Source organism: Pavona decussata, unplaced genomic scaffold (genome assembly GCF_977016875.1).
Source record: "Pavona decussata unplaced genomic scaffold, jaPavDecu1.1 SCAFFOLD_36, whole genome shotgun sequence".
NCBI classification, from domain to species: domain Eukaryota; kingdom Metazoa; phylum Cnidaria; class Anthozoa; order Scleractinia; family Agariciidae; genus Pavona; species Pavona decussata.
Window position 1 is genome coordinate 819,204 of NW_028145458.1, and position 27,618 is coordinate 846,821.

General features: G+C 39.6%; 1 protein-coding gene, 1 long non-coding RNA gene and 2 pseudogenes across 5 annotated transcripts in view; 1 reads left to right on the plus strand and 3 right to left on the minus strand.

The window, feature by feature from the left end:
• Positions 1 to 27,618, plus strand: part of LOC146484233 (uncharacterized) — a 56,298-nt gene that overhangs the window by 753 nt on the left and 27,927 nt on the right. For all 4 annotated transcript variants that reach the window (XR_014863674.1, XR_014863675.1, XR_014863677.1 and 1 more), the window contains exon 3: positions 343 to 414. This is a non-coding gene — a long non-coding RNA (uncharacterized LOC146484233). The remainder of the gene's footprint in view (positions 1 to 342; positions 415 to 27,618) is intronic.
• On the minus strand, positions 6,379 to 10,036 carry LOC146484234 (zinc finger protein 862-like). The gene has a single exon (XM_085105030.1). It carries the CDS (start codon positions 9,505 to 9,507, stop codon positions 6,541 to 6,543), a length of 2,967 nt encoding a protein of 988 aa, XP_084961156.1. The 5' UTR covers positions 9,508 to 10,036; the 3' UTR covers positions 6,379 to 6,540.
• Positions 14,399 to 26,366, minus strand: LOC146484235 (uncharacterized; annotated as a pseudogene).
• LOC146484236 (uncharacterized) lies at positions 17,201 to 20,919 on the minus strand (annotated as a pseudogene).

Here is a 27,618-nt window from a genome sequence, read left to right on the forward strand (position 1 = left end):
TCTGGTCATTCGCTGGGGTACGGTAAAATTCATCCACTGCAAACCTTTATAAAGAAGGCTGCACTTGAAAATTGTGAAGTGTACACATTCTATTCTAATCTTATGTGGCAAACTGAGGTTGTTATCCCCAATCTTCAGGGTATCGTTTGAAAATCTCCAGGTTTGCACACTGGTAGATTAGCAGGTCTCTCAAAGTCGGATACTGTAGTTTCACAAAAGTTCCAGATTCCAACCATTAAACCTTTGCTGACCAGTCATGCCTCGTTTGATAGTGATGTTAATGATGTTTATGAGACATGTCGCAGCCTGGATGGAACTGATGATGATTAATTTTGTTTGCAGATCTAGAGTAACTGCAGAATATCCAGCCTCTTCATGCTTGATGCACACACAGATACAGATTGAGGTGTGCTGGTAAGCATCTTTTGTTGTTAGTGCCATAAAATTATAAGAAATCCACTTGTGTGTGCATTAAATAATATCCAGCATGCCGTTTATTGCCCGCTATTAGGGGGATTTAGCAAAGACAACGTGACGCCAAAGATGATGGCGCGCGCATAGATTAAAACTGAGAAGGACTAGGTCGAGACGCCGTCACATTGTCATTTCAAAGTGATTTAGCAAAGCCATTTGACAATTGGCAGCTTGTTCTCGAATACTATGTCTTTACCTCATTCATTCGTTCAATTCTAAGTGTAGTAGCCATTTCTAAAGGTCATATTTACGTCCTGGAATACAATTTCCTGCTTATGAGAGACTAAAGATGTTATGGAACTGGTTGAGTGAATCCGACCAATGGAAGATTCTTGGAATTAACATGAAATCCAAGTAAGGCGCTTACCACAGAGCTTTAGCTAGTGGTGGGAATCGGTTGAGATTCCGCAATCGATTATCGGAAATAATCGGATTGCCCCACCCGATCGATCATTGATTATAATCGGAAAAATCTACCAGTAAGCATTCCATGTATTTTTCACCTACATAGAAGTCAAAGTGATAGCTTGAAGTTTTTAAACTGTTTTCAATGTTATCACGACTTATTAGTAATCATTTTGATTTCAACTTTAACAAAAGCTACGTCACCACTAAAAGTGTGTTACAGTGCTGTAACTGGATGAATAAACTCAATACAGTGTTCTTTTACCAACTCAGCTGTGTCTCTGAGTAATGAAATTGTGCTCGTGATCCAAATGAAACTGCAGGTTGGTTGTATTTCCTGCGATGAACAAATTTGAACTTAGATAAGGGTTAAGAAAAAAAATAGCATTTAAACATGTTGTAAGCTTAGTAAACTCAGGCTGTGCATGTTATTAAGTTCAAGATTACATTGGAGCAGTTCAAGTGAGACTGACCTGAAATCAACAAAACACACGTGCCACAAACCTTTGTTGGCGTATTGCTTTCTGAAGAGCCTACAGATTACCTTCGTCATATCCAAGTTCTCCTTTGTTTTGGGCCCTTCCTTCATGTGATAAAAACCAAAATATTCCCACACTTTTGACCTGGGGTTTCCAGGATAACGACGATCTCCAACTCGGCCATTTCAGCCCCCATGTTGGACTCGTGAGCAACATGTAAGCGAGGCAGGTCAGAAAGAGGCGACATTTCGCTGCGATTTTGTTTCTAATACCTTTCATTCGCTAGTAATAGTAGTGATACTACAAACACGAGACAATGAGCTTGTAATTTATGTTTTGGTTCAGTTGTTCATGAAATACAAAGCAGCTTAGTATGCCACATCTTTCAAATAAGCGTGGTGTATTTGAAGTGACAACAACACAGTGTGCAGGGTACGCACAGGTAAACACATTCAATCTTAGATTATATCTGCTGTTATGACTTAGAAGTTAGGAGTCCACGAAAAAAGACAACTCACACTAAGATATTAAACGTACATTTTTATTGATTTTAATACTTTTATTTGTCCCCGATAAATTTTTAATTTTTCCGCAACAATCGATTATGAAAAAAACATAACCGATTGTCGTGTCGCTTGAACTTTTCGATCAACTTTCGATTATAATCGATCATCTGCCCACCACCCACTAGCTTTAGCTAAATGAGAACTTTTTCGTTGTGTTTAACACAAAATGCACTGCAGATTTTTCACATTCTGAAGTGTAATATCGTGTAGAAAAATCTTGTGGGAGACTAAAGTTCTAAGAAGTGAATTATTGCTGGCGAGCGTTAGCGGGACAGCACACTATTCTTGTCAATAGGGGTAAAAATCCAAAATTTTGTTGGATGTAAGACTCGAAGCTTGCGCAGTAGAGCATTATCCGGGATAGTTGAGACGACAATCATGTGCAAATCACATGGCTGACATATAATCCGGGATACACACCTCACTTTGCACTTGAGAATCGCACGCTGTCAGACGCTTTTGGTTACGAGGTGCAGTTGACGTTTGCTTTTGTAATCATTCATCAAGGTCACGAACGGAAAGATATCACTTTCCACGGGATTCACCATTGATCCATTTCTTGACCTTGATGAATATTCACAAGCAAATGAAGACATCTAGCAAATAAAAATATTTAGAAATACTTACCTATTTGTTTTATGGCAAAGTCAACTGCGCCTCGAAACCGTCTGTGCGTAAGATCGTGGTAAAATTTTTCCGTGGAAAGTGATCTCAATTCTCAAGCGGTGGATCTATAAAAGCAGGCAAACACAAATTGATCTCTTTCCGTTCGTGACAAAGGTTGTTCGTGACCTTGATGAATGATTACAGAAGCAAATAAAGACAGCAAATAGAAAAAATACCGTGGAGGCTAATAATTCAAAATCTGCGAACCACTCAACTGTGAAATCAAAGGACTCGTACTTTCACACGAGTTCTTCGCCCGTGGAGCCCAATCATTCAAAATCTTTGGAGTTTGTGCGGGATAATTCGACCGTTGAGTCATGCTTTTTCGGTCTGCAAGTGTGTCTGTTGAGGTAAAAGAAATGAAAACATGTCGATCGCGCGTCGAAGCGAACTGTGCAACTGTGAAATCAGATGATTGCTTCACTCTGAAATCAAACGACTTGTTGCACTTTCACTCGAGTTCTTTGCTCGTGGAGGCAAATAATTCAAAATCTGTGCCGTTTGAGGCGGCTGATCCGTCCACTTCACCAACACCCCCATCCCACAAAAAAGAAGCGTTTTCAACGTTTCTTCCCCAATGTGGGTTATACAAATCACTAAACCTGCCATGACCCATTTTCAAAACCAATGCTTGCTGTAGTCATGATTTTTACAACTCATCCAACTGAAACCTACTCTCCCTACCCTCAAAGTCAACCCCCTTTTCCAAACCCATTCACTGTTTAATTAAATCCCCACAACTTTATCCCACTTCGCCAGCACCCACTTTTATATTGAAATCACTAGTATTTTATATTAAATGAAGTCATTTTCAAACTGGTGTTTACTTTTGCTCTCATCATGCTGTCGCAACAGGAAGAAAATTTTCATCTTCATGTCATGGCTCATGGTGGGCTTAGAGCTGTTCGTGAGGCCGTAATTTTTGCAAATGCCAAAGAGATTATTGATGATGAAGATTTTGTTCTCTTGTACGATGCTTATGTATCAAAACCGGTTTTTCCATATTGGAAGTTTAACAAGTTTGATCCAAACTGGAGTGATACAGAGTGCTGAACAGAGTTGAGATTTGATAAAGACGACTGAGAGTTGCTATCAGATTGTCTTCAGATTCCAGCACAATTTAGATGCCAACAGTGAACTGTGTGTCATGGAAAGGAGGCACTATACATTTTGTTGAAGAGATTAGCCTATCCATGTCGATACACAGATATGGTACCTCGCTTTGGATGTAATCCAAGTCAGCTGTGTTTGATATTTAATGAAGTTGTGGATTACATTTATACCACACATTGCCACCATCTTCAGTCCTGGGGCCAACCATTCCTCCAGGCGGCTCAGCTGTTTACAGTCAAGGAGCACCCCTCAGCAATTGCTTTGGGTTTGTTCACAGCGCAGTATGTGGCATTGCACGACCAGAACACAATCAATGTGTTATGTACAATAGGCATAAGCATGTCCATTCGGTGAAATTTCAAAGTGTGGTCATCCCAAATGGCCTCATAGCAAATTTAAGTGGCTTATTTGAGGGTAAACGTCATGACAGTACAATGCTGTATGAATCGGGTCTACTGATTGACTTGCGCCGTGTTGCAGTTTACAATGGGGAGCCCCTTTGTATTTATGGTGACCTGGCTTACCCATTGGGAATTCACCTGCAAGGCCCATACAGAAATCCAAATACGCCAGAAAAAGCTTTATATAATGAAGCAATGAGGGGAGTGAGATTTGCAGTGGAGTGGCTTTTCGGTAATATAACCAAATATTTCAAGTTCATCGACTTCAAGAGACAAATGAAACTAAATCTGAGTGCAGTAGGCAAAATGTATATTGTTTGTGGTTTACTGCAGAATGCCCACACTTGCCTCTATGGCAATCTTACGTCAAGCAAGTTTGACCTTCAACCTCCATTTCTTGAGGAATTTTTTTGGTAATTATAAAATGGTTGTCAGGGCATAGTCAGACATTTTTTGAGTCGTTAAACCAGAGAAAGTGGTGCTGTGGTATTTTGTATTAGCACGAAAGACCATTTTTCTAGGGGGGATATGGGACATGTTTTAGAACACATTGTTGGGCCAACATTGAAATTTTTTTCATATTTCATGTTGTGAGTTTGTTGTGTTAAACAGACAAACTAAACAGTAGCAGACTCTTGCCATTACTAACCTAAAAAAAATCCCCAAATATTCCTTAAAGGCTGGCTACACCCCTGGTTGTGATGCAGAAGCAAATCCAGGATTTATGAAAGCAAGATCATAGTTGACACTATTTTACACCCTTCAATGGGTATTTGTTTTATCATTATTTTTTGTTAGGATTTATGTGATGGCTGTTCACGCAATCCACTCCTTCCAAATCTATCCCTACATTGTGTTCTTCCAAAAATATCAATAACCCTCAACCCTGCCCCCACTCCTGTGGAAATTATTTTTTTTGCCCCTCCACATCAGAATTTGATATTACCTGTTTTGTGGTGATGCAAATTAATCGCTGTTGCTGTACAGCAATGTATGTGAATATTTCATGAGTTGCATAGTATTTTCCTGAGCCTTGCAACAAGTGAAATCATTTGCAAGTTTTTCCCTTTTTGAGTGGAATAATAAATTTTAATTGAATTATCCTTTAACTCTTCCTAGTATATATACCAGTATGCACATGTGTTGCTTGTTTGCTTTTTATTTCTTAAATGGTAGGGTTTTCCTCTTTTTTCACCTGTTGTAACACCTCCACCTTTTCTTTCAACCACTCCTTTGCTTCTCTGCCTGTTCTTCTTCTTTTAGTTGTCGTCTTTTCTGCCTCCTGTTCATCATCGTTCCTTTTCCTTGTTTCTCCGAATCTATCGCTATTGCCTGTTTTTTCTCATTTGCCATTGCTTCTTTCTTTGCCTCACTCTGGTCATCTGCTCTTTTATCACTTTCCTCTCCCAAAGTCACCAACTCCTCCACCAACCTCTCCAACTCACTCTGCTTTTCATCACCCCCACCACTTTCCTTTAATTCCTTTCAGAATTTTGATTTCACCAAGGCTGCTGCCTAAGAAAAATTTTAGGGAGCCCTTCGGGCTCCTAAAGTTTAAAGTTAGGAGCCCGAGCCACATTGTTAGGAGCCCAGTTTGAAATCCATGTATTGTTTTTCCAAGATCATTACATAGGTTATAGAGGTTCTTGCACACTTTAATAAGAATTCGCCGGGCCTAATAAATAACACGTAAACAAGAATTAACCGAATTATTTACTTTCATTTATTAATTTATTCAATTAACTTCCACATCTGTTGTGTTCAATGTGACCTAGAAGAGCCTTCAAAGAATTTTCTAAAATGTAACAATTAAACTGCTTCTTACCTTTCTTATACACATTCATGAGCCGGAAAAATATTTGAGGGGCTTAATTTGCGTGTAAAAGGAATTTTCACAATTTTCACAATAAAAGAATAACATAACAGTAGGTAATTTCAACTCAGAATTATTTACTTGACTTTCACATTTGTTCAGTAACAGTTGTGTTCCACATGACAACTTAACTAGTCTTCCAAAAACTTTCTAAAGTAGACCAATCCTCTCCTTGCCTTTTTTATACATGAACAGGAAAAACAGAACAGAACATCAAGTGCCTTATGTAAACCTTAGCCTGGATGGATCTCATTAAATGAAGTGCTAAACATTTGAGGAATCATTTAAATTGAATAACATTTTCCTATCTGATTCTGTGCTATAAAAGAATTTTATGTCAATGTAACTACATTGTAAATTCAAAAGATCATTTTTTTAAGTCTTATAAGTTCTCCAAAACAGCTCGGAGTTGTCCAAAACAGCTCCATTTTAGAAGAGCTTAATTAGCCCCTCAAATAGTACTGTATTTTACTCAAGGAAAAACTCCCAATTTTGGGTCCAAAACAGATCCTTTGAATTCACAGTGTAGTTTACAATTAAATCACAGCATTGAGCAATGTTCATCAGTCTTTTGGTTTTGTCCCCTTAAGAGAACTCCAGGTTCTAGCCTCTGGATGTTTGTCCACCCAGTTCTCTCGTCGGGCTCTGACACTGTTTTCTCGCCAATGCTTGACTGCATTGGCAAGGTGCCCAGATTGAGCGAAGGCCTTGACTCTCTCTGATTTGTTCAGGCTGTGGTACTTAACTGAGATACGCAAGTTGTTGTCCAGTGTCCTAGTTGCAAGACTTGAACGCTGAATAGTTTTAGTGCGGTTCATGGAGCTGAAACCTCGCTCACAAGCTGCGGTGGACAAAGGCCAGGTGAACACAATCTCGGCAATCAAAAGGAAGTTAGGAAATTCTTCTTGTTTAGAAAACAACACAGAGTAAATGTCAGGTGTTGTCTTGTGCTTCATTAGACTCACAAGGCTCTTAACTCCCTGCCACTCACTACTGACAGACTCAGCTTTAAAACCAGCTTTTTGCAACTGCTCTTGGTACCTGTTAGCGATTACACAGAGCTGATCACAACCATAAGACGCTAACTCTTCAGGATCTGTAGGCCACGTGTCTGGATCTAAAACTGAAGAAGCCTTTACAACTGGGTCGTTAAAGAGGTAATGGAATCGCTCTCCCATGCTCTGTCCAATTTCATCCAAAACAGACTTTCTGATCTTCTCAAATTGTTCAATATCATTGTCTTCCCTTTTGATCTCAATTTCTCTGAACACACTGCCATCCCCTGCTTCTTTCAAAAACGCCTCAAGTCTTGGACCATTTAACGACTTCATATTAAGACACTGTAATTCAAATTTTCGAACTGCTGCCGCTGCGGTTGTAACTGTAAGAAACTCAGCTTGAAAAACCTTACTTAAATGAGCTGCTTCCTCCGCAATGTCCCACAGAAAACTGGTAAAGAGCAACCCTCTGAATGAGGTTAAGAACTTGACCGAAAATGATGCTCGCCCCTGTCTACCACTTGATCCTACACGCATCTCTCTTGTGTTCTGGCAATGCATCATGAGAGTTTTATATCCCCGAAACAGTACCTGGAGTGCGGTTTGAAGATGTGGCAACCATCTAGCTCCAAACACATTAGTAGGCTTAGAGATCTGGTTATCTAGTGCTTCAGCTAACTCTCTTAATTCCCTGAGGGCCTTGGCGCTGTAGTGATATTCCTGGTATAAACTGCGAAGGACATCACGTACTTTCACAAAATCTGGGTATTTTTCTAGGCACTTGACAACTGCCAATTCAAGCTTGTGTGCTCCGCACCAGAATCCCATAAATTCTCTATTTTCTTGCCTCAATAAACCAACCACTCCGTTCTTCTCACCTGTCATTGCCGCACAGCCATCAGTTCCCAGGCCTGTAATTTTCTCCTTCCAGGTGACTGAATTCATGTTGGTTACTCTTTGGAAACAGGAATCAACCGCATCTAAATAACCTCTTCCAGTTCCAGCCTTAGGTTCTTCGATTCCAAGATATGCAGTGACCGGTCTTCCAACTGACTTTTCCAAGTAGCGCACATACATAATGGCTTCCTCAATGACACCATGATCTGTACTTCCATCAATCATTAGGGAGAAAAAGTTACATTCCTTCAATTTGTCTGCGAGATCCTCCTTCATAACAGAGCTTATGTGCTCAATGAACTCAGTACATGCAGATCGTGTTAAGTAAGTTTCACCCAGCTCCACCCCATTTAACTTTTGAAGCGCACAGAGACTTTCATAGTCATCTAATGGCCGTTCTAATGCTGAAATGTAGAAGGCTGTTTTAAATTTCTTCTCCATTTTTTCGTCTTCTTTTTCGTATAACTGCTTACAGCACTTGTACATTTCAGTTTTTTTCGGATCATTTATGGCTTTGTCCGCAGCAATACATTTTTTATGGTTCTGGCTTGTTTCATGTTTTTTTAATGTCCCGTTTTTGAAGTTGCTTGACCCACTTCTCTTAGCTATTTCACTGTCCTTTGATGCTAAAGAAGGGTGCTTCGAGCAAACACCACAGTACATTGATTTCACTGCTGTTCCAACAGGTTGTGAATTTGGGTAGGGTGTGTTAGTAATGAATGGCTGCATTGTGCCTTTTCTTACAAGGTTTATACGCAACCAAGAATGGGCTTGAAGCCACTTCCACTGAAATGACCTTGTCCGTTTTTGTTCATATTCCTTACGTTTGTCCATAGCATTAGCGTGATTTTCCCTTGTCCTATCCGATTCATCCTTTCCATCTTCTTCTATCTTCCTATTCACCTCAATCTTCCTTTTATCATCCATCGTCGTTGCACTCTTTACCTTTCTTTCACCCTCCATGTTCTTTTCTGCAGCCATTTTTCTTGCATCCATCTTCCCCTGATCATCCTTCATTTTCCTCTCATCCTCCATTTTTCTCTCATCTTCCATATCTGTTTCGTCCTGCATCTTAAATTCATCTGTCATCTTCGTTTCATCCTGCATCTTCAATTCCTTTTCCATCTTCATGTCATCCTGAATCTTTAATTCTTCCTCCACCAGCATTTTTTCCTTCATCTTTATTTTGTCCTCTGTCTTCTTTTCTGTCTTCCCATCATCCCCCATTTTCATTCTTTTATTGTTTATGCCTGCTTCATTTCTCTTTTTCTTTTTACATTCTGTTGGAAACCAAAAGTCTTCCAAACTAAACGACCTTTTCGGGGGGGATGCTTTTTTAGTGGACTGGTCAGCAACTTTGCGGTAGTCTTTAGCAGTTTTGACTGCATGATCGGCATATTCCTTTTTAAAAAGGGGGACAAAGTGGTTAGGAACATAAATAGCATTTGGGCGGCTGTCTAATCCACCATCCCTTGACCACAGAATATGAAAGCAATCATTATTGGAAAACACGTCTGGCCTGTTAATACGTGGTTTCACTAAGCCATGTAAGAGGGGGCGAATAGCTTCTGCACAACTTGGATAGATTGTAAAGACAGGCCTGGAAATCACTGTGGAAAGTGCCATGATGTGCATCAGCGACGACCATTCACCTAGCTGACATCCCCCAATTGCCTCACTCTGGATAGCAGACTCACGGTTGCCACTGTGCTCCCACTCTGCTATTCCATTTTCTTTCAGTGCGAGCGTGAAAACGGTGACTTCTCCAAAGGGACACCCACATTGAAGAGCTTCCCGGAATCGCGGATGGTTTCCATAGTAGGCAGTATTTTCAAACAGCTCAATGGCTGTCAGAATACGAAGACAAGTAGAGTATTCTGTTGTACCCACAAGGGCCAGAGAAATGGCGTGGTACAGGCAATTTCCATCCCCAGCGACTTCATGAGCAATAAGGCCAGTTGGTGCATCACACGGAATAAGGGACTGTGCCAGTTGGTCTTGTTTTAGCTTATCAGATCTCGGGAAGGACTGGTTAAGGTTTAATTTTCGCGAATATTTGTCCCTTAACTTGCAACACAAATCTTGGTTATTGCTAATCAGGGCTTCTTTCAAAGTTTTTAAGTCAGCAACCTGAAATATAAAGAAAACCGGCCCACTCTGTGAACTGTTCAAAACTTGTTATATTTTATTTAGGACCTTGGCCTCAATGAGGCTAGACCAGTTATACACAGTGTAGCGTTACTATAAAGATATCAAGTGGCATTTCATTTTAAAATATCTTATATCTGTCACTAAAGGAATAAAGATTCCCGCGGCCAAACCCCGAAAGATTTTGTATTTGTAAGCGAATAAAAATATAGCCCAATTACAAGTCAGTATCAGAAGAAAACAATTGATAACCGAAGTACCGTATTTATTCACTTATAAGACGCACCTTTGTTTACGAAAATTTGTGCTTGCTCGATAAAAATTTTCTCAAAACTCGGGGTGCGTCTTATAACCGAGTATTTTCCCGCAACAAAATTTAACTTTGCCAAATTTCCTTATAATTGATGTTCAACTAAGATGAGAATGAATAAACAAGACATTCATCGTTGCATGGTCATCTTGAAGGTAAATTCCTGGTTTGGTTATGGAAAAGAGAGATTCTCCATCTGAGCCGTCAGAACTGGTTACCTAGCACGTGATCAAAATCTGCCCCGATCAAATTTCCTTCCACGACAAAAATAGCCGTGTCACGAAAATGATATTTGTTACATTTCAAGCGCTACTGTCTTAAACTTTCTGCACTTTTCTGTGAGCATGTTCCAGAACCAAACTCAACATCAGTGTATCGAAGCTGTAGAAACTGTACGCGAAAAGAAGCCGTTTTTATTATAAGTGAAATATCAAGCTTACAGTATCTTTGATCTCAAAACAAACGCGGTTCAAATTTCATTAGTCAAAGAAAATTTGCATGAATTTGCGAGGCAATCACAGACAGCTACCTAGCTGATCTGCTATTTCGTTTAGAAGGTCAAGAATGTCAAGTTGTCACTACGGATTAAATAAAACCGCATTGAATATAGGTCAAATGAAGGCACAGCATCTTCGGTTGTGTTTTAAAAGCGGGAAATATATTTTATTGTTTTGAAAGAGACAGTTTCCAAATCGTTATCTATATTAATATAAATGTTCACATACGGAGTCGTAAGAAATAAACATTGCTTACCTGTTGCGAGAATTCCATTGTAGTCACTGGGCTTAAGACAAATTGCTGAAACCTTTGTCGATTTTAGCGAGAAAAGAAGAACCTTTGCCGATTTTAGCGGGAAAAGCAGAACCTTTGCCGATTTTAGCGGGAAAGGGCGCTAAGCACGTGCAGCAAGGCAGAAATACAACCAACACAAAGTTGATCATTACTTTAATTTCTTTATTCAAGGTAAAGGCATCACATTACAAATATGAAATATCATACTGCGTTCTCTGGCGTGTTGTTTTTTAAAGTCTCTTGAAAATGCTGATACGTTGCAAACTGGTACATGAAATCGAACATCAAGCACGTCCAGTCGATAGCACGCAAGATAGCTTCCCATTCTCGCCACAAAAAAGTTATCAAATCGACGATAACCCAAGCAAACGATGAACTGCACGAATGTCAACATAGGCAACAAACAGCCCATAATTTTGCTATTCCATATTTGGAAGTCAAATCTCAGACCCAGTCTTCAACTGCCATCCGGACTCGGAAACGATGGCTTCGTTCGTTTCGACAAAGCTTCACAGTTGAACACGTTAGGTTTACATAATTTACGGTTTACTTGTGGAAATTTTATACTGCCTAATCGCATCATCGCTAACCATATCAACAGTTCCACTGTTTAAAGTCCTACTCCAGCTAAAGGAATATAATGTACAAGGAGGTTAAGTCTAATGCCGTGTGTTAAGTCAGGCGCCCGCGCGGGCTCCTTGTACCGAAATTTGAGGGCCGTTTACACGACCGAAAAAATTGGAACGGCTCGGATAAAAAGACGAACGGCTCCGACAAAATTTGACGTGTAAACAGTACTTGAACCGTTCCAGTCTTATCCGTTCCGTTCCTAAAAAGGTCCATAGGCGGCTATGGACCCCTTTCGGAACGGAACCGATAAAAAACGGTTCCGTACCCACATTTTTGTTTTCTTTTCAACGTGTAAACGCTCGCCCTTTTTTCGGCACCGTTCTGTTACGTTTTTTCTGTGCCCGTTGTACTCCATGTCAGTTGTTTAGCATACCATTGATCGTTAGAGCAAGGGCTGTATGCAAGATCAAACCAAGCGCTTGTTCTTGGAATTTGCCACAAGCTCCGTGCGACTGTGAAGTGCGATACAAGGGCTGTTAATAGGAGAACCGTAAGCCTTGTTTTTCTCCTAATTCGGTACATTCTCTCAGAAGCATTTCTTTGAAGAATCACTCGCCCTCTCAAACGTGAATTTCGTGTTCTCTTCTTCAGAAGAAACCAGAAAAGTGCTTGTAAATTTATGATAGTCGGAGATACGCACAGTGTACTGTATGTGTAAGCACATAGGAACAACTAATCGAAGCAGTTTTGTTTAATTATTGCGAGCTCTATCGTTACCGGTCTCGAAGAAAACAACATGTAAACGTTTAGTACCCGTTCCAAGGGGCTCTCAAGTACCGTGCCTTTTTCTGTTAGGTACATTACAGAATTTGTACGTGTAAACGGAAGATTTCGTCTGGAACCGGTACTTGTTTCTAACCGAGCCGTTCCTTCTCTTTTAACGTGTAAACGGGCCTTTGGTCGCCCATGCTCTTACCTTGGGCGCCCGTTAGGCAGCAGCCTTGTTCACTCTTTTAGCTAAAATGTTAAATCTATCCCAAATGGATCTAGCCAAAACACAAAATGACTGTGTTGTATTCGCGTTCAGGCTTACAGCAACAGCTTGCCATGCTTTCCCGCGTTCTAAACTCCCCAACTTCCAATGGAACATACCCTCCGCAGCTATGGTGGTAAGCATGATCACATCTTTTTGTTCCATATCATGACAGATCTAAGATAGAAAAGGTTTAAATTATTTTATAATTATTATAAAAGATATTTTTAATTATTACATAAATTATTATGAGTTAGTTATAGCAAAGGTTCAAGATTGAAAGGCTCACATAAATCCCCAGGGCACACGATTTCATTGCTGTAAATTAAAATTGTAAATCTGTATTGATATTCTGTATAAAAAATTTCAGGTGTCTAAAATCTTATACAAACAAAATAGTTGTATTTTTACACCTGATTTAATGATAAATGAAAAAATGTATCAAGAAAACAGAACTCTGCCTCTTATGTGTATAAAATATCGATAAACAACATTTATACTAAATATATATGACAACATAAGAACAATATAAGGTGATGGGCGGTTTAAGGAAAAGAAAGAAGTCAAATTACAAACAAGGCAACCAATAGACCGCGACTCTGGCTCAGTGTGAACAATGTTCACCGAAAGCAAGTTGCTCAGAGCGACTGAATGACTATTATTCGTCTGACGCAAAGATGACATGTCAATTAAAAGGCTTGACCAAAAGGAGCTTAAAAAATAAATAAAAGCAAAATGACCTATCTTGCAGGCCAGCAAGAAAGCAAATGCGATGCAAACCATTGGGTGCCCCCCAGCAGAGAGCTCAAAGGTTGCCCCTGAGCCGTGACGAGAGGCAACGGCTGACCTGCATTGAGCTGACTTTAACCTTGCCTAAATTACATTTAGCCACATTTAAACTTACAGAACTTGTCAAAAGTTAGTTACCACCCTTGCAATTGAGTAGCATGCATCAAGAATTGCATAGCGTGTGAAGAACTAAAAACTAAGTATTGTTGCGTAAAGTTCTTGTGTAATGTTGATGAACTTTTATAAGGTGCTAAACAACTAATGCAAGTGCGACGAGATCAAGTAACATTGATTTCCAGGGAAAACCTGCTGAAAACAGATAACTGTTTAATACAATGGCATTGTGTTTACCAGATGTAACAGAAGGTGGTTAGCTCCTGGTTTGGTGCAGGTGGTGTCTACACTTACTTTCAGGGAATTCCTTTGGCTAGCACATGTATTGGGCAAACTTTGTTGCAGAATATTTCCAGCTTTACTGACCATGATTAACTATGATACAATTCATGGATCAAACCAAGAACACAACTTCATGTACATTCCATGTGCTTACTTTAATAATCATCCTGAATTGCCCATGTCCGTGACAATATACATATAGTGTGGGTAGGGAGGGTAGGTTGGCAACATGTGTATACTACATTCCTCCCTTCTTTGAAATACATGTTGGTTTGAACAAAACCTCATAATAACAAAATGAAATCTAAAAAAACTTAAAATGCATGCAGATGTCTTTGAAAATCCTTCTTTATAGCATGGATAATTAGATTTACTCAAAGAAAAGGTATAGACAAAAATCTAACAAACAATAAACAATTCAGTCCAGACAAAGTCCAATACATGTCCTTTCCTGGGACCAGCCTAATACAGCCAGGAGCGTAATCTTTTTATCTGGATCGTAGTATTTTAACTCTGGAAGGACGTTAGGTGGAGGTAGAATCACTCTGTTCTAAAGTAGAATCTGCTGGTGTATACTCTGGCGAGTTGTCATTTTCTGATGATCTGTAGCTCGTGTCAGCAGGTTGATTTTGAGCTAGTTGTCAAGTTTCTGTCTCCAGTAGCATCTGATGACTTATCTGTGAGTACAACATCCTCAAGCTCTAATACCGCTTAACGTGAGTTATGTTTTATTGTAAACCGTCACCTTCAACAAGAACATTGTTCCCATTCTACTGAACAACTGTATAAGGAACTTGTTTGAATGGTGTTGACAACCTGTTGTCTCTCTTCTGCCTAGTAGCACTTTGGTACCTTGATGATGTCATTTTCACATGCATTCCTTTTGCAGTCTGCATACATCTTCTGTTTCTCCTTCCTCTCACTGTTGTGGTCTCTGACTTACTCTCTGGTGTTAAACCCCACGGGAAACTTATTCTTGGAACTGAATTTGCCGTAAATGTCTTGTTTTTAACATGTCTTGAATGACATTTTTGTCTCAAAAACTGCAAAGCAAAAGACAAAACAACTTACAACAACCCCTTCTCCCCCCCAAAAATAATTAATTCTAGACCTTAATTACAGGAAACAATTAATTTTGTAGTGAATTTTAGTAAGTTAAATGTTGAACAGATCAGAAAATTTTCATTATTTACGCTGTACTTGACAATCGCTTTGCAATTAAAAGGCCTGAAACTTTATAATAATTATTATACAAGTGAAATCTAAAACAGAACTGTAAATTTTTAATAAATATCTTCATGTACAATAGAATAAATGTCAAACAATGTCAAGTCCTGATTACTGAATATAAGAATAAGTTTAAGAAAGTCATCTAAACTATGTATGATGCTAGGAATCCCTCATTCAGTGCATGCTACCCACTCCATTGCGGTACTGAAGGCCTCAAAGGTTTTACATGAGCTAGCACTTCCCATGGGGAGGCTGCAGTCGACATAGTATTTCCCTTTCCATTGCATTCCAAGTAACTGGTAGTCTAAAGGATGTATTGGGATGATGCAGAAAACACTCCGAACCAGGCTTTTAGCTAGGATTTTGAAAGTGGGAGTCCAAATTTTATGTGGGCCGAAGGCCCACATAGCATGGCGCCACAGGCACCATGCTCCTAGGGGGGTCTGGGGGCATGCTCCCCCACAAAATTTTGAAAAATTGAAGCCTCTTAGACGTGATTTCCGCGATTCTGACAACTGTAAACGTCTTTCAATTTACCTATTAAACCGCTGTTTTTCCTTGATAATTTTACTAAGCTATCGTTTCCTCAACTTACCTTGTTTAACATTGAATTATATTTGGGACAGGAACTCCAGTTGTTATTAAGAGTGATTGAAATTTGAAGTTGTCAAGTCATGATTTACACGAAAGAACAGATATGCGTGGCTTTGTTGGTCGAACTGCATTCTGGTCTAGTCTCCCAATCTCAGAAATGCAATATCTTTTATTATTTTCAGTAAAGAACTTTAATTTATGTGTTGTGTAGTCATTATTTACATTCAGACAATTGGTGGTGCAAAGCCAAAGACCTTTTCGAAGAAAACAAATCTACTCAATTACAACTGTAAGTCAGTTTAATAAACCAGTGTAAGGCCTAAACTGTCGAACTGCTTATGGGCCTAAATTTTGCGTTATTTGGATTTTATATTCTTCGCGGTTGGCAGTCGAAAAATACTCTAGCTGCCTCGTCGTCGATGTCTTCAATTGGAATCCCAGCGTAGACAAGACTCGTATCCTCATAAATAATCACCAACGTGCGTATTTATTTATAGCAGCCGGCAAAGTAGCCTGGGGACGACTTGGTAAGCCAATATCACTGAATAGCGGCTTTGCCTGTGAAATCCCTTCGCTCAACTTTGATTCATTTGATCAAAACAGAAAGGAAACTCGCTAAAAAAGTGTTAATATAGAAGAAAAATACGACAGCAACACTAAAACAACTCTTGAGAGCAAAAAGGAATGTAATTTTTTTAAATTTATAGACAATGTTTTGTTACATTAAGCACAGAAGTTCATAAATGGCCGCCCAAAACAGGCCGACGAAAATCTTCCATTTCTGAGAAGTGGCCGTCCTTTGGACGGCTGGACGGCCGCCTGGCTAAAAGCCTGCTCCGAACACCTACCTTAGATAAGGTACAGCCTTCGCCTAACAGTTTGATAATCCTAATTGTGTCATCGAACCTGGCATATTGTACTGAGCGAAACTCTGGTGGTATAAAGTCATTAACTGAATCTCTGAAGGGTAGGTCCCAGGGTGCCCCTTGTATCTGCCTAATGCTAGGAAAGTTCTTGTCATAGAACTTCCAATTTGCTCCCTGGGAGGCCAATTCCCGAATCACTGACCCATACTTAATGAGGGCCGAGGTATCATGAGGGGCTTTCTCTGAATAAATGGCAACAAAAACCTGTAAGGCTGAGACCCACTGCTCTATGGATTGAACTGTCTGCCACTTGGGATTAGATGCTGGAATTAATGCTGGTTTGCCTCCTTCACCTTGGTCTACCCTCAAAGTGTAATGGTCATTTGATTGAGTGAGGCTTCTATTTAACAGCAGTGCAAAGTCTACACACTCATTAACCCATATTTGTTTTTTAACCTTATTGGGCACTCAATGAGTTAGTGAAACAGCAGAACACAAAAAAGTGTAAATACTTTGTGGTGAGGCTACCACACAGGGCAGCAAGGAACTGGTTGTTATACTGTTGTGTTTATAGTGTTTTGCATGGTTTGGTCTGTGTTGCTAGGAGGGGATTGTTTCTGCCAGGTCTGAACCTCCATTTACTGCTGAACCAGACCCTTGAGGAGGATCGGGAATGAACTGCAGCTCAGGGACTGCTGCTATTGCAGATGGGGGACTTGGGTGACATTCTGCGAGGCACAAGAGACTACTGTTGTGATTGTAATCGAAAGGGTTGCCAAAATGTCTTTGGAAATGGCAAGCTGTGTTGGCACTGGTACAGCATGGGTGGGATCCTGTAACCCGGACTGGACCGGTTGAAGGAATGATGGGTGTGGGTGCACTGCTTCTGAAGCGGTAGTACTATGGCCAAGTACTCAACGTCTCTTAGCAACTCTCTCCGAGTCGCTGTGTCCTCGAAGGTGGCATTCTGGCAACTAAAATAACTTTGGGATATCAATATGTGTAAACTATAAAAACTCAAGTGTAAAGCTCTACTAAGAGCTTGCAAGGACAGTCGCAAACTGTGAATGCATGAGAAAAGGAAAACAGCCACATATTGGTACCCTAAGTTGAACCATAATATAACAAGGGGGGATGTCAGATTCATAAACATAAACACTCTGACAGACATGACATTACTATAACACCACAAGGGAGGCATACATAATAATGCAAGAGCATTACAGTACATGAATGACCCAGAGCAATGGTGCTTCTGCCCAATAAGTATCATGACCGATGCTGACTAAAGACAGAACCGTATGTCCCTCAAAAACAAATGGGTGGTGACAATCTGGCCACCCAAAAAATAAACGCTGGGGCTATAGAAATTATTGCCTTACGGCCCAAAACAATGGCTGCAACAGTTCACATGGTGCCAAGTACTACTGACTAAAGTGACATTTCTCATAAATCTATGTATCATGCATTTAAAGATGAATCTAAACTCTGCTACACTTGGGACAATGCCCACAAAATGGCTCGCCTATAAAGGGCCTGGTGACCCATACTGTTTAAATGGATGCCATTGTGTGCGTACACGGCATTATTCGTTGGCTGAATCAAACCTCAATGCTGCCAACACTTAGTTGCCGCATAATGATTCCCTCAGGTGACCATTCAGATGAGCCGCCTTTTGGTTATATCTGCTGAAAGGCTCATTCTACCCTGCAATGACTTCACATACACCTATAAACAGCAAATTCAAGTCTGTGAGTAAGATCTCTGTTAGGGCGGCTGTGGAAAGTGTGAATGACTCGGGGTTGCTATCCTTATTGCATAAATCATTATATCCCAGCTTGAGGATAACAATGTGAGGGTCAGTGCTGCGATTTTTGTCGACTTGATTGTCAACTGTCTCCCCCTCCCCCCCTGATCCCGTGAAACACTACAGAACAGACCTTAGACAATTCTAAGTGAAGGTCATATGTTCCTTCAGAGTGAATTTGGACCGCAAATTCCTGTAATCTACAATCAAAAGAATGACCTAGCCAAAGCCCACGTGGTTTCTCGATGCAGTCGCCATGTGACTCGGTCAATAAGACTTTGATGGTGATAAAACAAATAAACACAGCCTACTTAACTAGTTCTTCACCAGATGAAACGTCCGATTCTCTTCTCCCTCCGTCTGAAAAGTGAACACGCTTGGAAATTTTTGCTCGAAATTGGGCCAACTTTCAATATGGCCTCGCAGAACCTGGGGTGAAGTATAACTAAATCCAAGTTGGCGGATCGATGTGAACCCAACAAAGAAGAAATAATATTCTCAATAAAAGAGGCGCTCAAAGATAAGAAGTCAGTATTTGAGCGAAGAATTTCGAATGCCCATAAATTGAGGGATCTGAATATCACATTCAAGCGACTAAACAAGATTGCTGAGTTAGTTGTGAAAGGCATTCGTGAGCAACCTAAACATAAACTTGGTAAACTATATCCAATGCTAGAGTGTTGTATGATTCCAGCGAAATCTGCCTTTTGATCGCTGGCTATCTCCAAGGATGAGTAAATTGCACCTGTGGATGGTCATCTTCGATCTCCCTATGCCACAAGAGGTTTTTAACTTTTAACACAAAGAGGTTCTTGGCCGCACAAGGTATGGTGTGGAGGTAGAAGAAAAACCAGGTTCTGTCACCATTACTTTTTCCAGTCTGAAAAGACTATGTCATTTATTTGACCAGTGTGAAGATTGTGGTGAATTCATCCAGCAGCTTGGCGAAGGAAAGGGGGAAACCAAGCTCATTGTCAGTGCAGAAAAAAAAAATTATGATCTACAAAGAAAAATCAAAGTGCTTACAAGCATAATTCCACTACGGCTATTGGAATTCTTCTGGCATTAGCCAACACTAAATACAGAAAGTCAGTGGTTTATTTCTACATTTGAAATTGCTTAATTGTTGTTAGTTAATGATTGGAGAGAGAGAGGCTTCATTGATGTATGCAGTGAGTCTAAAATGGTCAAAACATAGACAGCTGATAATGTAAGGAAAATATAACATGTCATCTTAATTGACATGCATGCAGTTTGAAATAGTTAAACAACAACAAAAAAAATTCAGGCCCGGCCATTCTTTTTTTTTTTTTATTTATTTAATTTTTTTTTTTACGTTTACTACGTGCAAAAACGTTTTATTAATTAGTTGAGTATGTACACAGTATGTTCTGTACTAGACTGTGACACCCGGGAGGAACTCAGTTCAAGCTTGATAGCGGATGGCATTGTGTCCTCTGCAGCCTCTTGTTTCAGTTCTTGAACAGATTCGGCATGTTGTGGTGCATCACCTTCTATAGCAACAACCTCTGGCAACTGAGCTGTTGGTGTGGGTGAGGAAGCAACAGTTGAGAGCAGGAAGCTTCTTTAGCTTTCTTCAATTTTTTCCTTTAACCACTGCCACAACTTCCTGGATAAGTGCAGGTAGCTCCTTTGATTCCTGCTTTGGACCATTGATGGAGATCTGGAGCAATAGATTGTGGAGGTCTCTCTTTATTCGTGCCCGCAACCTACTTTTCTGCCATTTCAGGACACTGGCAGCCCTCTTAGGCCAAGCATTACTCACAGGGCAACTGAAACAGACTTCAGCTCTAAACGACAGCATTGGATAGTGTGACCGATAGGTTGGCTGTAACAGTCTAGAGATGCACCAGTCCGTAGCTGTAATGAATCCAGCTCCCTCATGGATGGTTTGGGGCAGTTCGTTCTCCTTTCACTGAAGCAGGTCATACTTACCCTTTTGCCATTCAGCAAGGATCTGTTGGCGGTCGTCTGTATGCTGAGACCCTGGATAGTAATGGTCCCCCAGCTTTGCAATCATGTTCTTGCCATATTCACAAATAATAGATATAACAAGGAGATAAGACACAATAACTATGAACGTGGTCCTCTGGTAAACATTATTGAGAATGTTGTTTAATTTTTGATTTAGGAAAAACTTGTAAAAAAATCCACATTAAAAATAATCTAACGCTTTAGAAACCCACAAAATCACTGTCTCATTCATGTGCAAGATTTATGGTATTTTAGTTTATGATAGTGACAGTGTTATTAAAAATAATGATAAGCAGTCAATACCTGAAACCATCATCAGTTTTAGCAGGAACGGAGAGCACATAAAAAATCCTGAAGGAATCAAGTGCATTGGACGACTCCTTAACGTGCTCATCAATGTTCTTTTGAGCTGTGTTTCATGGAATGATGTGGGCAGAGATTGGTCTGCATCAGTGTCCCTGCCTCTTAGGTCTGCTAGAACCAACTGCAGGCGTCTTTCAGGCTGCAAGTCCTGCAATCAATATTAAGATGAACACTATATATGTTAATTAAAAAGCTAACAGATTTTATGTTTTATTTGCTTTTTTACATGTTGTTTTTGTGTTTACCTGTTTTAACGATTTCTTTTCGTTCAAGAAGAAAGAAAACGGTGACGCTATATCATGTCCAAAGCTTAAAAGCCTCTGCTAACTTCTCTAAATTCCATTGTTCCCATGATAGGTATCTGCGCACCAAATTATTTGTTGTTGCGGGAAGCTTATTGAAAGTCATGGAAACATAACCATTGACTTGCTCAAGTTTTCCTGCTGGGGTTGTACACAGAACGTTAGGTTGTTGATAAACTCCTGAATGTGGTGCATGTTTGGAATAGTTGGCAGCTCAAATATTTGACGTGTATTTGCCTTAATAAGTCTTGATTCCTTTCGTTGTTTATCCATTTCTATGGTCTCTCGCTTTAAAATTGCAGACCTTCTACACACTCTTTTTGTACTCTGAGGTCAAGGTAGGACTTAAAATAGGCGAATTTCCTTAACATTTGTCATTGTGGCAAACTGATTCCAACTTTTGTTGGTTTGCATAGCTTACAGAATATACTACTTGAATTTCGTCTGGTCCATTCTCCTAACTATTGTTGCATTAATATCCTTTGCCACTTTTTCACTTAAGTGTAAGCAAGAATGTTTAGATGCGGGGAAGCTGTTTGTGCTGAAACCACTGGTGAGGTTTCTTTTCAGGCATTGGTGAGGTGAAGACTTTTTACTGTTACACGGGAGTCTTACATGGCGTCTGGAAATTGGAGTATGTCAAAGATTGTGATGGCTTCCCTGCCAGAGCTTATCACTACAGATTTTATAAGCCATGCTCGTGAAAAGGTGCCCATAATTCAAAAGAGATTTCTTTAAAATGCCATCAATCCACAAACAACCATTGCAGGTTGTGACACCACAAACCTAACTGTCCTTCATCATTTGCTTTGCCTCTTCACACATCTCACCCAGGATGTTTTTAATGTGAGGGAAAGCGATATCAGAAATTTCCAGATAGGTCTTAAGACATCATTTGGCATCTTGACTCAGATGCTAGGTGTCTTCTTCAATAGTTGACTTCCTCTCTCCAACATCCATTACATCAAAACAGGAGCTGTATTCCACCCCAATTCTTTTTTTCGTTTGTGGCAACAAGTCGAGTTTGCCTAAAAAAGAAATACATATAAACTGTGACAAGGTAAATAATGGAAACAAAATTGTTTAAGGGGTCAAAGTTATTACAAAACTTAAGTGTTTTCAGCAGAATTTCAAGGTTTTGATGACTTATTCATTCTCAAAATCAAGTGAAGAAATACGTATATGAACCAAATTGAAGGGAAAAATAATGGCATCACCTATCCATGTGATTACATCACTTAATTTGGAACTTTCGAGTATGTGTTTCTCTCATGGAATTGTCTTTGATTTCAATCTGGAATGTAACTATTATTTGTCAGACATCAGTAATAATAAATATTGGGGATATTTATTCAATGGTTTTGAAAAAAGTAAGATAATCACCGTTATGTACCTTCATAATTGTGAATACCTTTCCAATATATTGTCAGCCATGTAATACCTTTAACAACAGATTTTCTATACTGTCTTCTTGACCAGGAAATTTTTGATCGACTAAGCTATTAATTGCTCCATGCTCTTTATAGTTGTGCCTCAGTGTGGCATGAATATCCACTTGCCATACTTGTGGTTACTCTTACTCTTTATTTTTGGCATCACCTATCCATATGACTACATCTCTAAATGTGGAACTTTTGAATATGTGTTTCTCTCGTGGAATTGTCTTTGATTTCAAGCGGGAATGTGGCTGTTATTTGTCAGACACCACTAGTAATAAATATTGGGGATAGTTATTCAGTGGTTTTGGAAAAAGTAAGATAATCACCGTTATGTACTATAATAATTGTGAATACCTTTCCAATATATTGTCAGCCATGTAATACCTTTAACAATACTGTCTTCTTGACCAGGAAATTTTTGATCGGCTAAGCTATTAATTGCTCCATGCTCTTTAATGTTGTGCCTCAGCGTGACATGAATATCCACTTGCCATACTTGTGGTTACTCTTACTCTTTATTTTTGAAAGTTATTTCCATCTAGTCTTAAAACCTGTTTTTAGTGAATACTGAGGGAAACCCCTCCACTGTCTAAATGTAAGGTGTTCATGGACTGGAAACGAGAAGTTCCTATCAGGTGACACTGAACGAGCTGTCTTTTGTGAAACTGTTTTCTGGAGGTTCATTAAGCAGAAAGTGATTTTTGTCAGACCATTAGCATTTTTTAGTAGTTACAATAACCAACTTTCTTGACAGTGTTCTTGCATCTTGGTAACAGTATGGAGTACTTTTGTTGTACAATGGTATCCTTAGCCCTATTGTCTCTTGACACCAGACCCTTAGCAACCCCATCTCCTCTGCACACATTTCTTCTTACATCTTGTGTTGCTAGGGAAATGCCATGAATCAAGCACCATATGATAAACTCTGATGTTCTTTATCGCAGTCTGAAGGGTTTAACTGCATTGAATGGTCGGGTTATTTAGCTTTTTTCAAAGTAACTACATCAACTTTGCTATACCCTTTGAAATAACGTCTAACAATTGAAATAAAATCACCAGTTTACACCTGCTAAAAATTATACAACTTCCATTCATTTTATCCTTGAAACACCCTCCCTTCCAAGAGAAAAATTTCTGGGTATACATGTTGATAGGGCACATTTTTACAAACTCTTCACTTCACTTTGAGTAAAAACAAAATTTTATCATCAGGTTATACTGATTATCCTTACCTTAACTGTTTTTTTTTTTTTTTGATCGATTACATGCCAAGAAATGTCTGGAAACAGGAGGATTCTTGGAGAACTTGATATACTTCTCCGGCTTCATTTTTTTACTGTAGAAAAAGAAAAAAAATAAAGAAAAGTTTTTCATAGCGCACAACTCAAAAAAATTGTCCGTGGTGCTTTACAGTAGATAAACAAATTAATCTTCAGGATGCAGTACATACCTTTTCCGTAATGTACGGCTCAAGATTGGTGTGCATGCTTCTTCCTGTCGCATTGCTAAAAACATTTGCTTGCAAAAGATAAACAATGAATGGTGCATCTCGTCTAAACAGCAGCGTTGCCACATCTTCTGGGTCCATACAGGCTTCAGGGATTGTCATGAAAGGGGGTAAAGAAGACAATGGGGAAGCTTGTTGGGAAGGAGATTTACAATGAAGATATGATATATGCATTGAACCATTTATGTTTTCTGTCCTTTGATTTTTCGACAATTTTCTTTTCTTTGATACACTGTTTCCTTTTAGGCCCATGAGATTCCTTTCAAAGGTCTTCTTCTTTTCCTTGAGGGTTTCTATTTCCTGTGAGACCTGTAACTGGTTTAAACTTGCCGAAAAATGGTCTTGCCAACTGCAAGTTTTGGTGTTTGTATGCGATGGGCATGAGCAGCCTGCTCTTTCATCTCAACCTTTCTGAGGTGATGGAAACTGGCTGCTTTATGGTGCTGTTCTTTAGGGAGGTTGGTGGGATTGTCCACTGTTGGTATTTCATTTGAAAGTGGCCTGTTGAATAATAGTTCTTCTGGAGAAACGCTTGTTGTTGAGTGAGGAGTAGAATGGTAATCAAGGAGGAATGGATAGAGAGCATGTGCCAGTTATGCCCTTCAATTCTTGCTGTGCAAACCGCTTTGGTCAAAGTTTACATGAATCATTCTGCCAAACTGTTTTCTTGAGGCCAAAGCAGCGATAATTTGTGATGGGTGTCGTCTTTGAGCTTCATGTATCCTGCGAATTCTTGTCTTTGAAATGGGGGTCCATTGCCCGAGGTTGTCTTCTCAGGCAGACCATGTGTGGTAATTATGCGTTCTTGTGCTAGGGTAACCGCTTGTATGCATTTGTGCTTTGTATGATTCTTACCTCTAGAAATCTGGAGTAGTCGTCTATCACAATGAAGAGTGTTTTAATGGAACACAGAAATAATGTTCATTCAAGTCATACTTTCCAGAATTGAAGCCAAGAAATGGACGCTCTTTCATAAAGTCTTTAAGTCTTTCTGTTAGTTTCTTCAAAGGGTGATCTATTTTCTTTTTAGCTTATGGGCTGTTCAACCTGTGTTTATTGTCTTCATAGTCTGATTATCATCAATCCCTTCTTCTCGTTCTCAATCACTTGGTAAAATGACAGCCCTTGCTCTTCCACCTCATCATTTACAAAATAATCTGTTTTCATCATCAGTCATCATCTGTTTATATCAGATCTTCTCCCTCATCATCACTACCTTCTTGCCCATTCAGGGCCATGTTACTCTCTGTGGTTGGTCTGCAACCTAATTGTTTCAGTTCTAGTTTTTGGTCAACTGTATTGAATATGGGGCTAGCTCTTGTTTCATATGAAGAGCACTTTCTCCACTAGTTTTTGCTAGGTAATCCATTCCACAATGCTTTTGACAAGTTATTTTGAGTCTCTGTCGAAAACAATACACTTGGGTTGACCTAACTATGGCACAGTAGAACAGACATTGATACTCAGCAGTATATGCTTGGCAATACAGGTGAGTTTCTCTATATTGTTGAGACTGATGTCTGATCTCAACATGCATTTATAGTCAAAGGTGGCTGTGGAAGGAAAGTACTTGGGTTCTGTAGGAATAAAGAAGCCTTAATCTTTGAGCAGCAGGAAACTGGTTGGTGGTGTCTTGTATGCACCGCCAGGAAACATGTAACAGAATTTAGCTTTGCAGGTACGCTTATGACAACATCATTTTCCCATGTGTTTCAAAACTTTTCACATCTTTAGCCCAGCTCCCTTTAAATTTTTCTTGTTATTTCTGAGGGTAGTGCCTCATCGTTTCTGAACATGTCCAACACATTCCTCTTTGACAACTGAAAATCTATCTCCATAAAGTTCCACCATTTTTGACTTGACTCTGCCAAAACAGCTACTAACACCATCACAGGCAAAGGTGGAATATATAAGTTTCCTCTTATCAAATATGGCTGAATATGGCAATGGCCCCTGAAGACTCTGTCTTTGAGGAACCTACGTCGTTCACTTTGCAATCAATCCTGTGTGACTCTTTCCATGTAAGATAGTCTGCTGATTCTGTATCGCAGTGTTCATGAGATCAACATTCTTTGCAAATGACGGATTTTACCTCGTAGTCAAGAATTTCTCCTGTCATTACTTGTATTGCAAAAACCACACCAATGCTAGACCAGTGTTAGAGCTTCTCACTTGTCTGTAGAGTTTTGATAGTATCACAAGATGAGCATTTTAAATACAGCGATTCAGCAAGGTCATCTCTGCTGGAGTTTTGGTTTTGAGTGTCGGCATGAGCTGCAAATAGCTGATTCGCTAATGCACTGTGATAGAAGCTCAGCATCTTGTAGCTTGAAGCCATGTGCTTTTTCATCATTGTAAAGCACGCGAGAGCATCTGTTTATGATTCGCGCGCTATATAAATAATAAATTATTATTATTATTATTATCATCATGCATTCCTGAACAGCTACTTTGTACTTTGAGAGCGAGTAAGGTTTCCTTCTTGCTGATCCAAATTCGCGAAAGAACCGTTCATAAGTTTCAGTTCTGACATATTCCTTGGTGCAGTACCTGCTAGAAAATCGTTGTACTCACCAACCTTGGAAATGCTTGGTTGTGGTTTCAAAGGTGTTTCTATGCTGATGTCATGTCTGCCATCTGCTTCTGTTTCCCTTCGCTTTTCTCACGCTTTTTCCCTGTGATCACAATCAGGCTTATTTACTTTGGTATTCATGCAAATTTGCATTCATAGAGGCTATGCACTCTCTCCACACCTTCTCTAATACTGCTGTTTTGTCATATACAGGCATGGCATGTCTTTTAATATGGTCCAGTATTAGCGCTGGTCTTGCTTTGGACTCATAAATCACTTTTGCCCTTGAGCTCTTTGGGGGCAAATAGTATTCTCAGGGGAGAACAACACATCAACCCTTTGGTTTTTGGTCTTGGGTCCGTCTGTTATTAATTCTCCATTTGTAAACTTGCAAAGGTCACTAAATGAGCATGGGTTAACAAAGAAATCGAAGGTAAATTTTGTTCCAACATGGGTTAAAAATGAAACTGCAACACTGCAAATAATGTTGTTTCCTGAATATTGCACGTTTAAAGACGAAAATATTGGCACACTGTAGAGTTTGAGATCACTGCTGTACTTCAAGGTGGGGAGTTTATTCACCAAAATACCGCGCAAAATAGTTATTATGGGCATTGCCTGACAAGTCAAATGGGTTGGGTTTGCATAGGCGGAAATTGTAGGCGTGGTATTTCGTAGGGTATTTGAGACTGATGAAGTATCTGGATATTTCCCATTTGTTTACAGCGAAAAGCTGTTCATTCCATCGAAAAACTCTCTAGAGGATAGAAAACAGTCATTCAATGGCCAACTTGCTCGTGAAATAAAGAAAAAGCTTTGGTCTGGATGGCGAGAGGACCCTGATTAATGTTGAACAAGATGTTTTCATGGCAGGTCTTGGGAGTGTTTTGCCCAGCTTTCTTCAAAGATTGAGGATGGTTAAACAATTGGAGTCAAATAGGGTGCTTGATTCATGTCTGGGGCTGAAGTGGGATGAAAGAATTTTAAATCCAGCTGGATATTTTGCCTATGTAATTCCACTAACTATTAAGTA

Excerpts from the sequence above, each read along its gene's own strand:
- LOC146484234 (XM_085105030.1), bottom strand. The coding sequence starts at position 9,507 with ATGCACATCATGGCACTTTCCACAGTGATTTCCAGGCCTGTCTTTACA.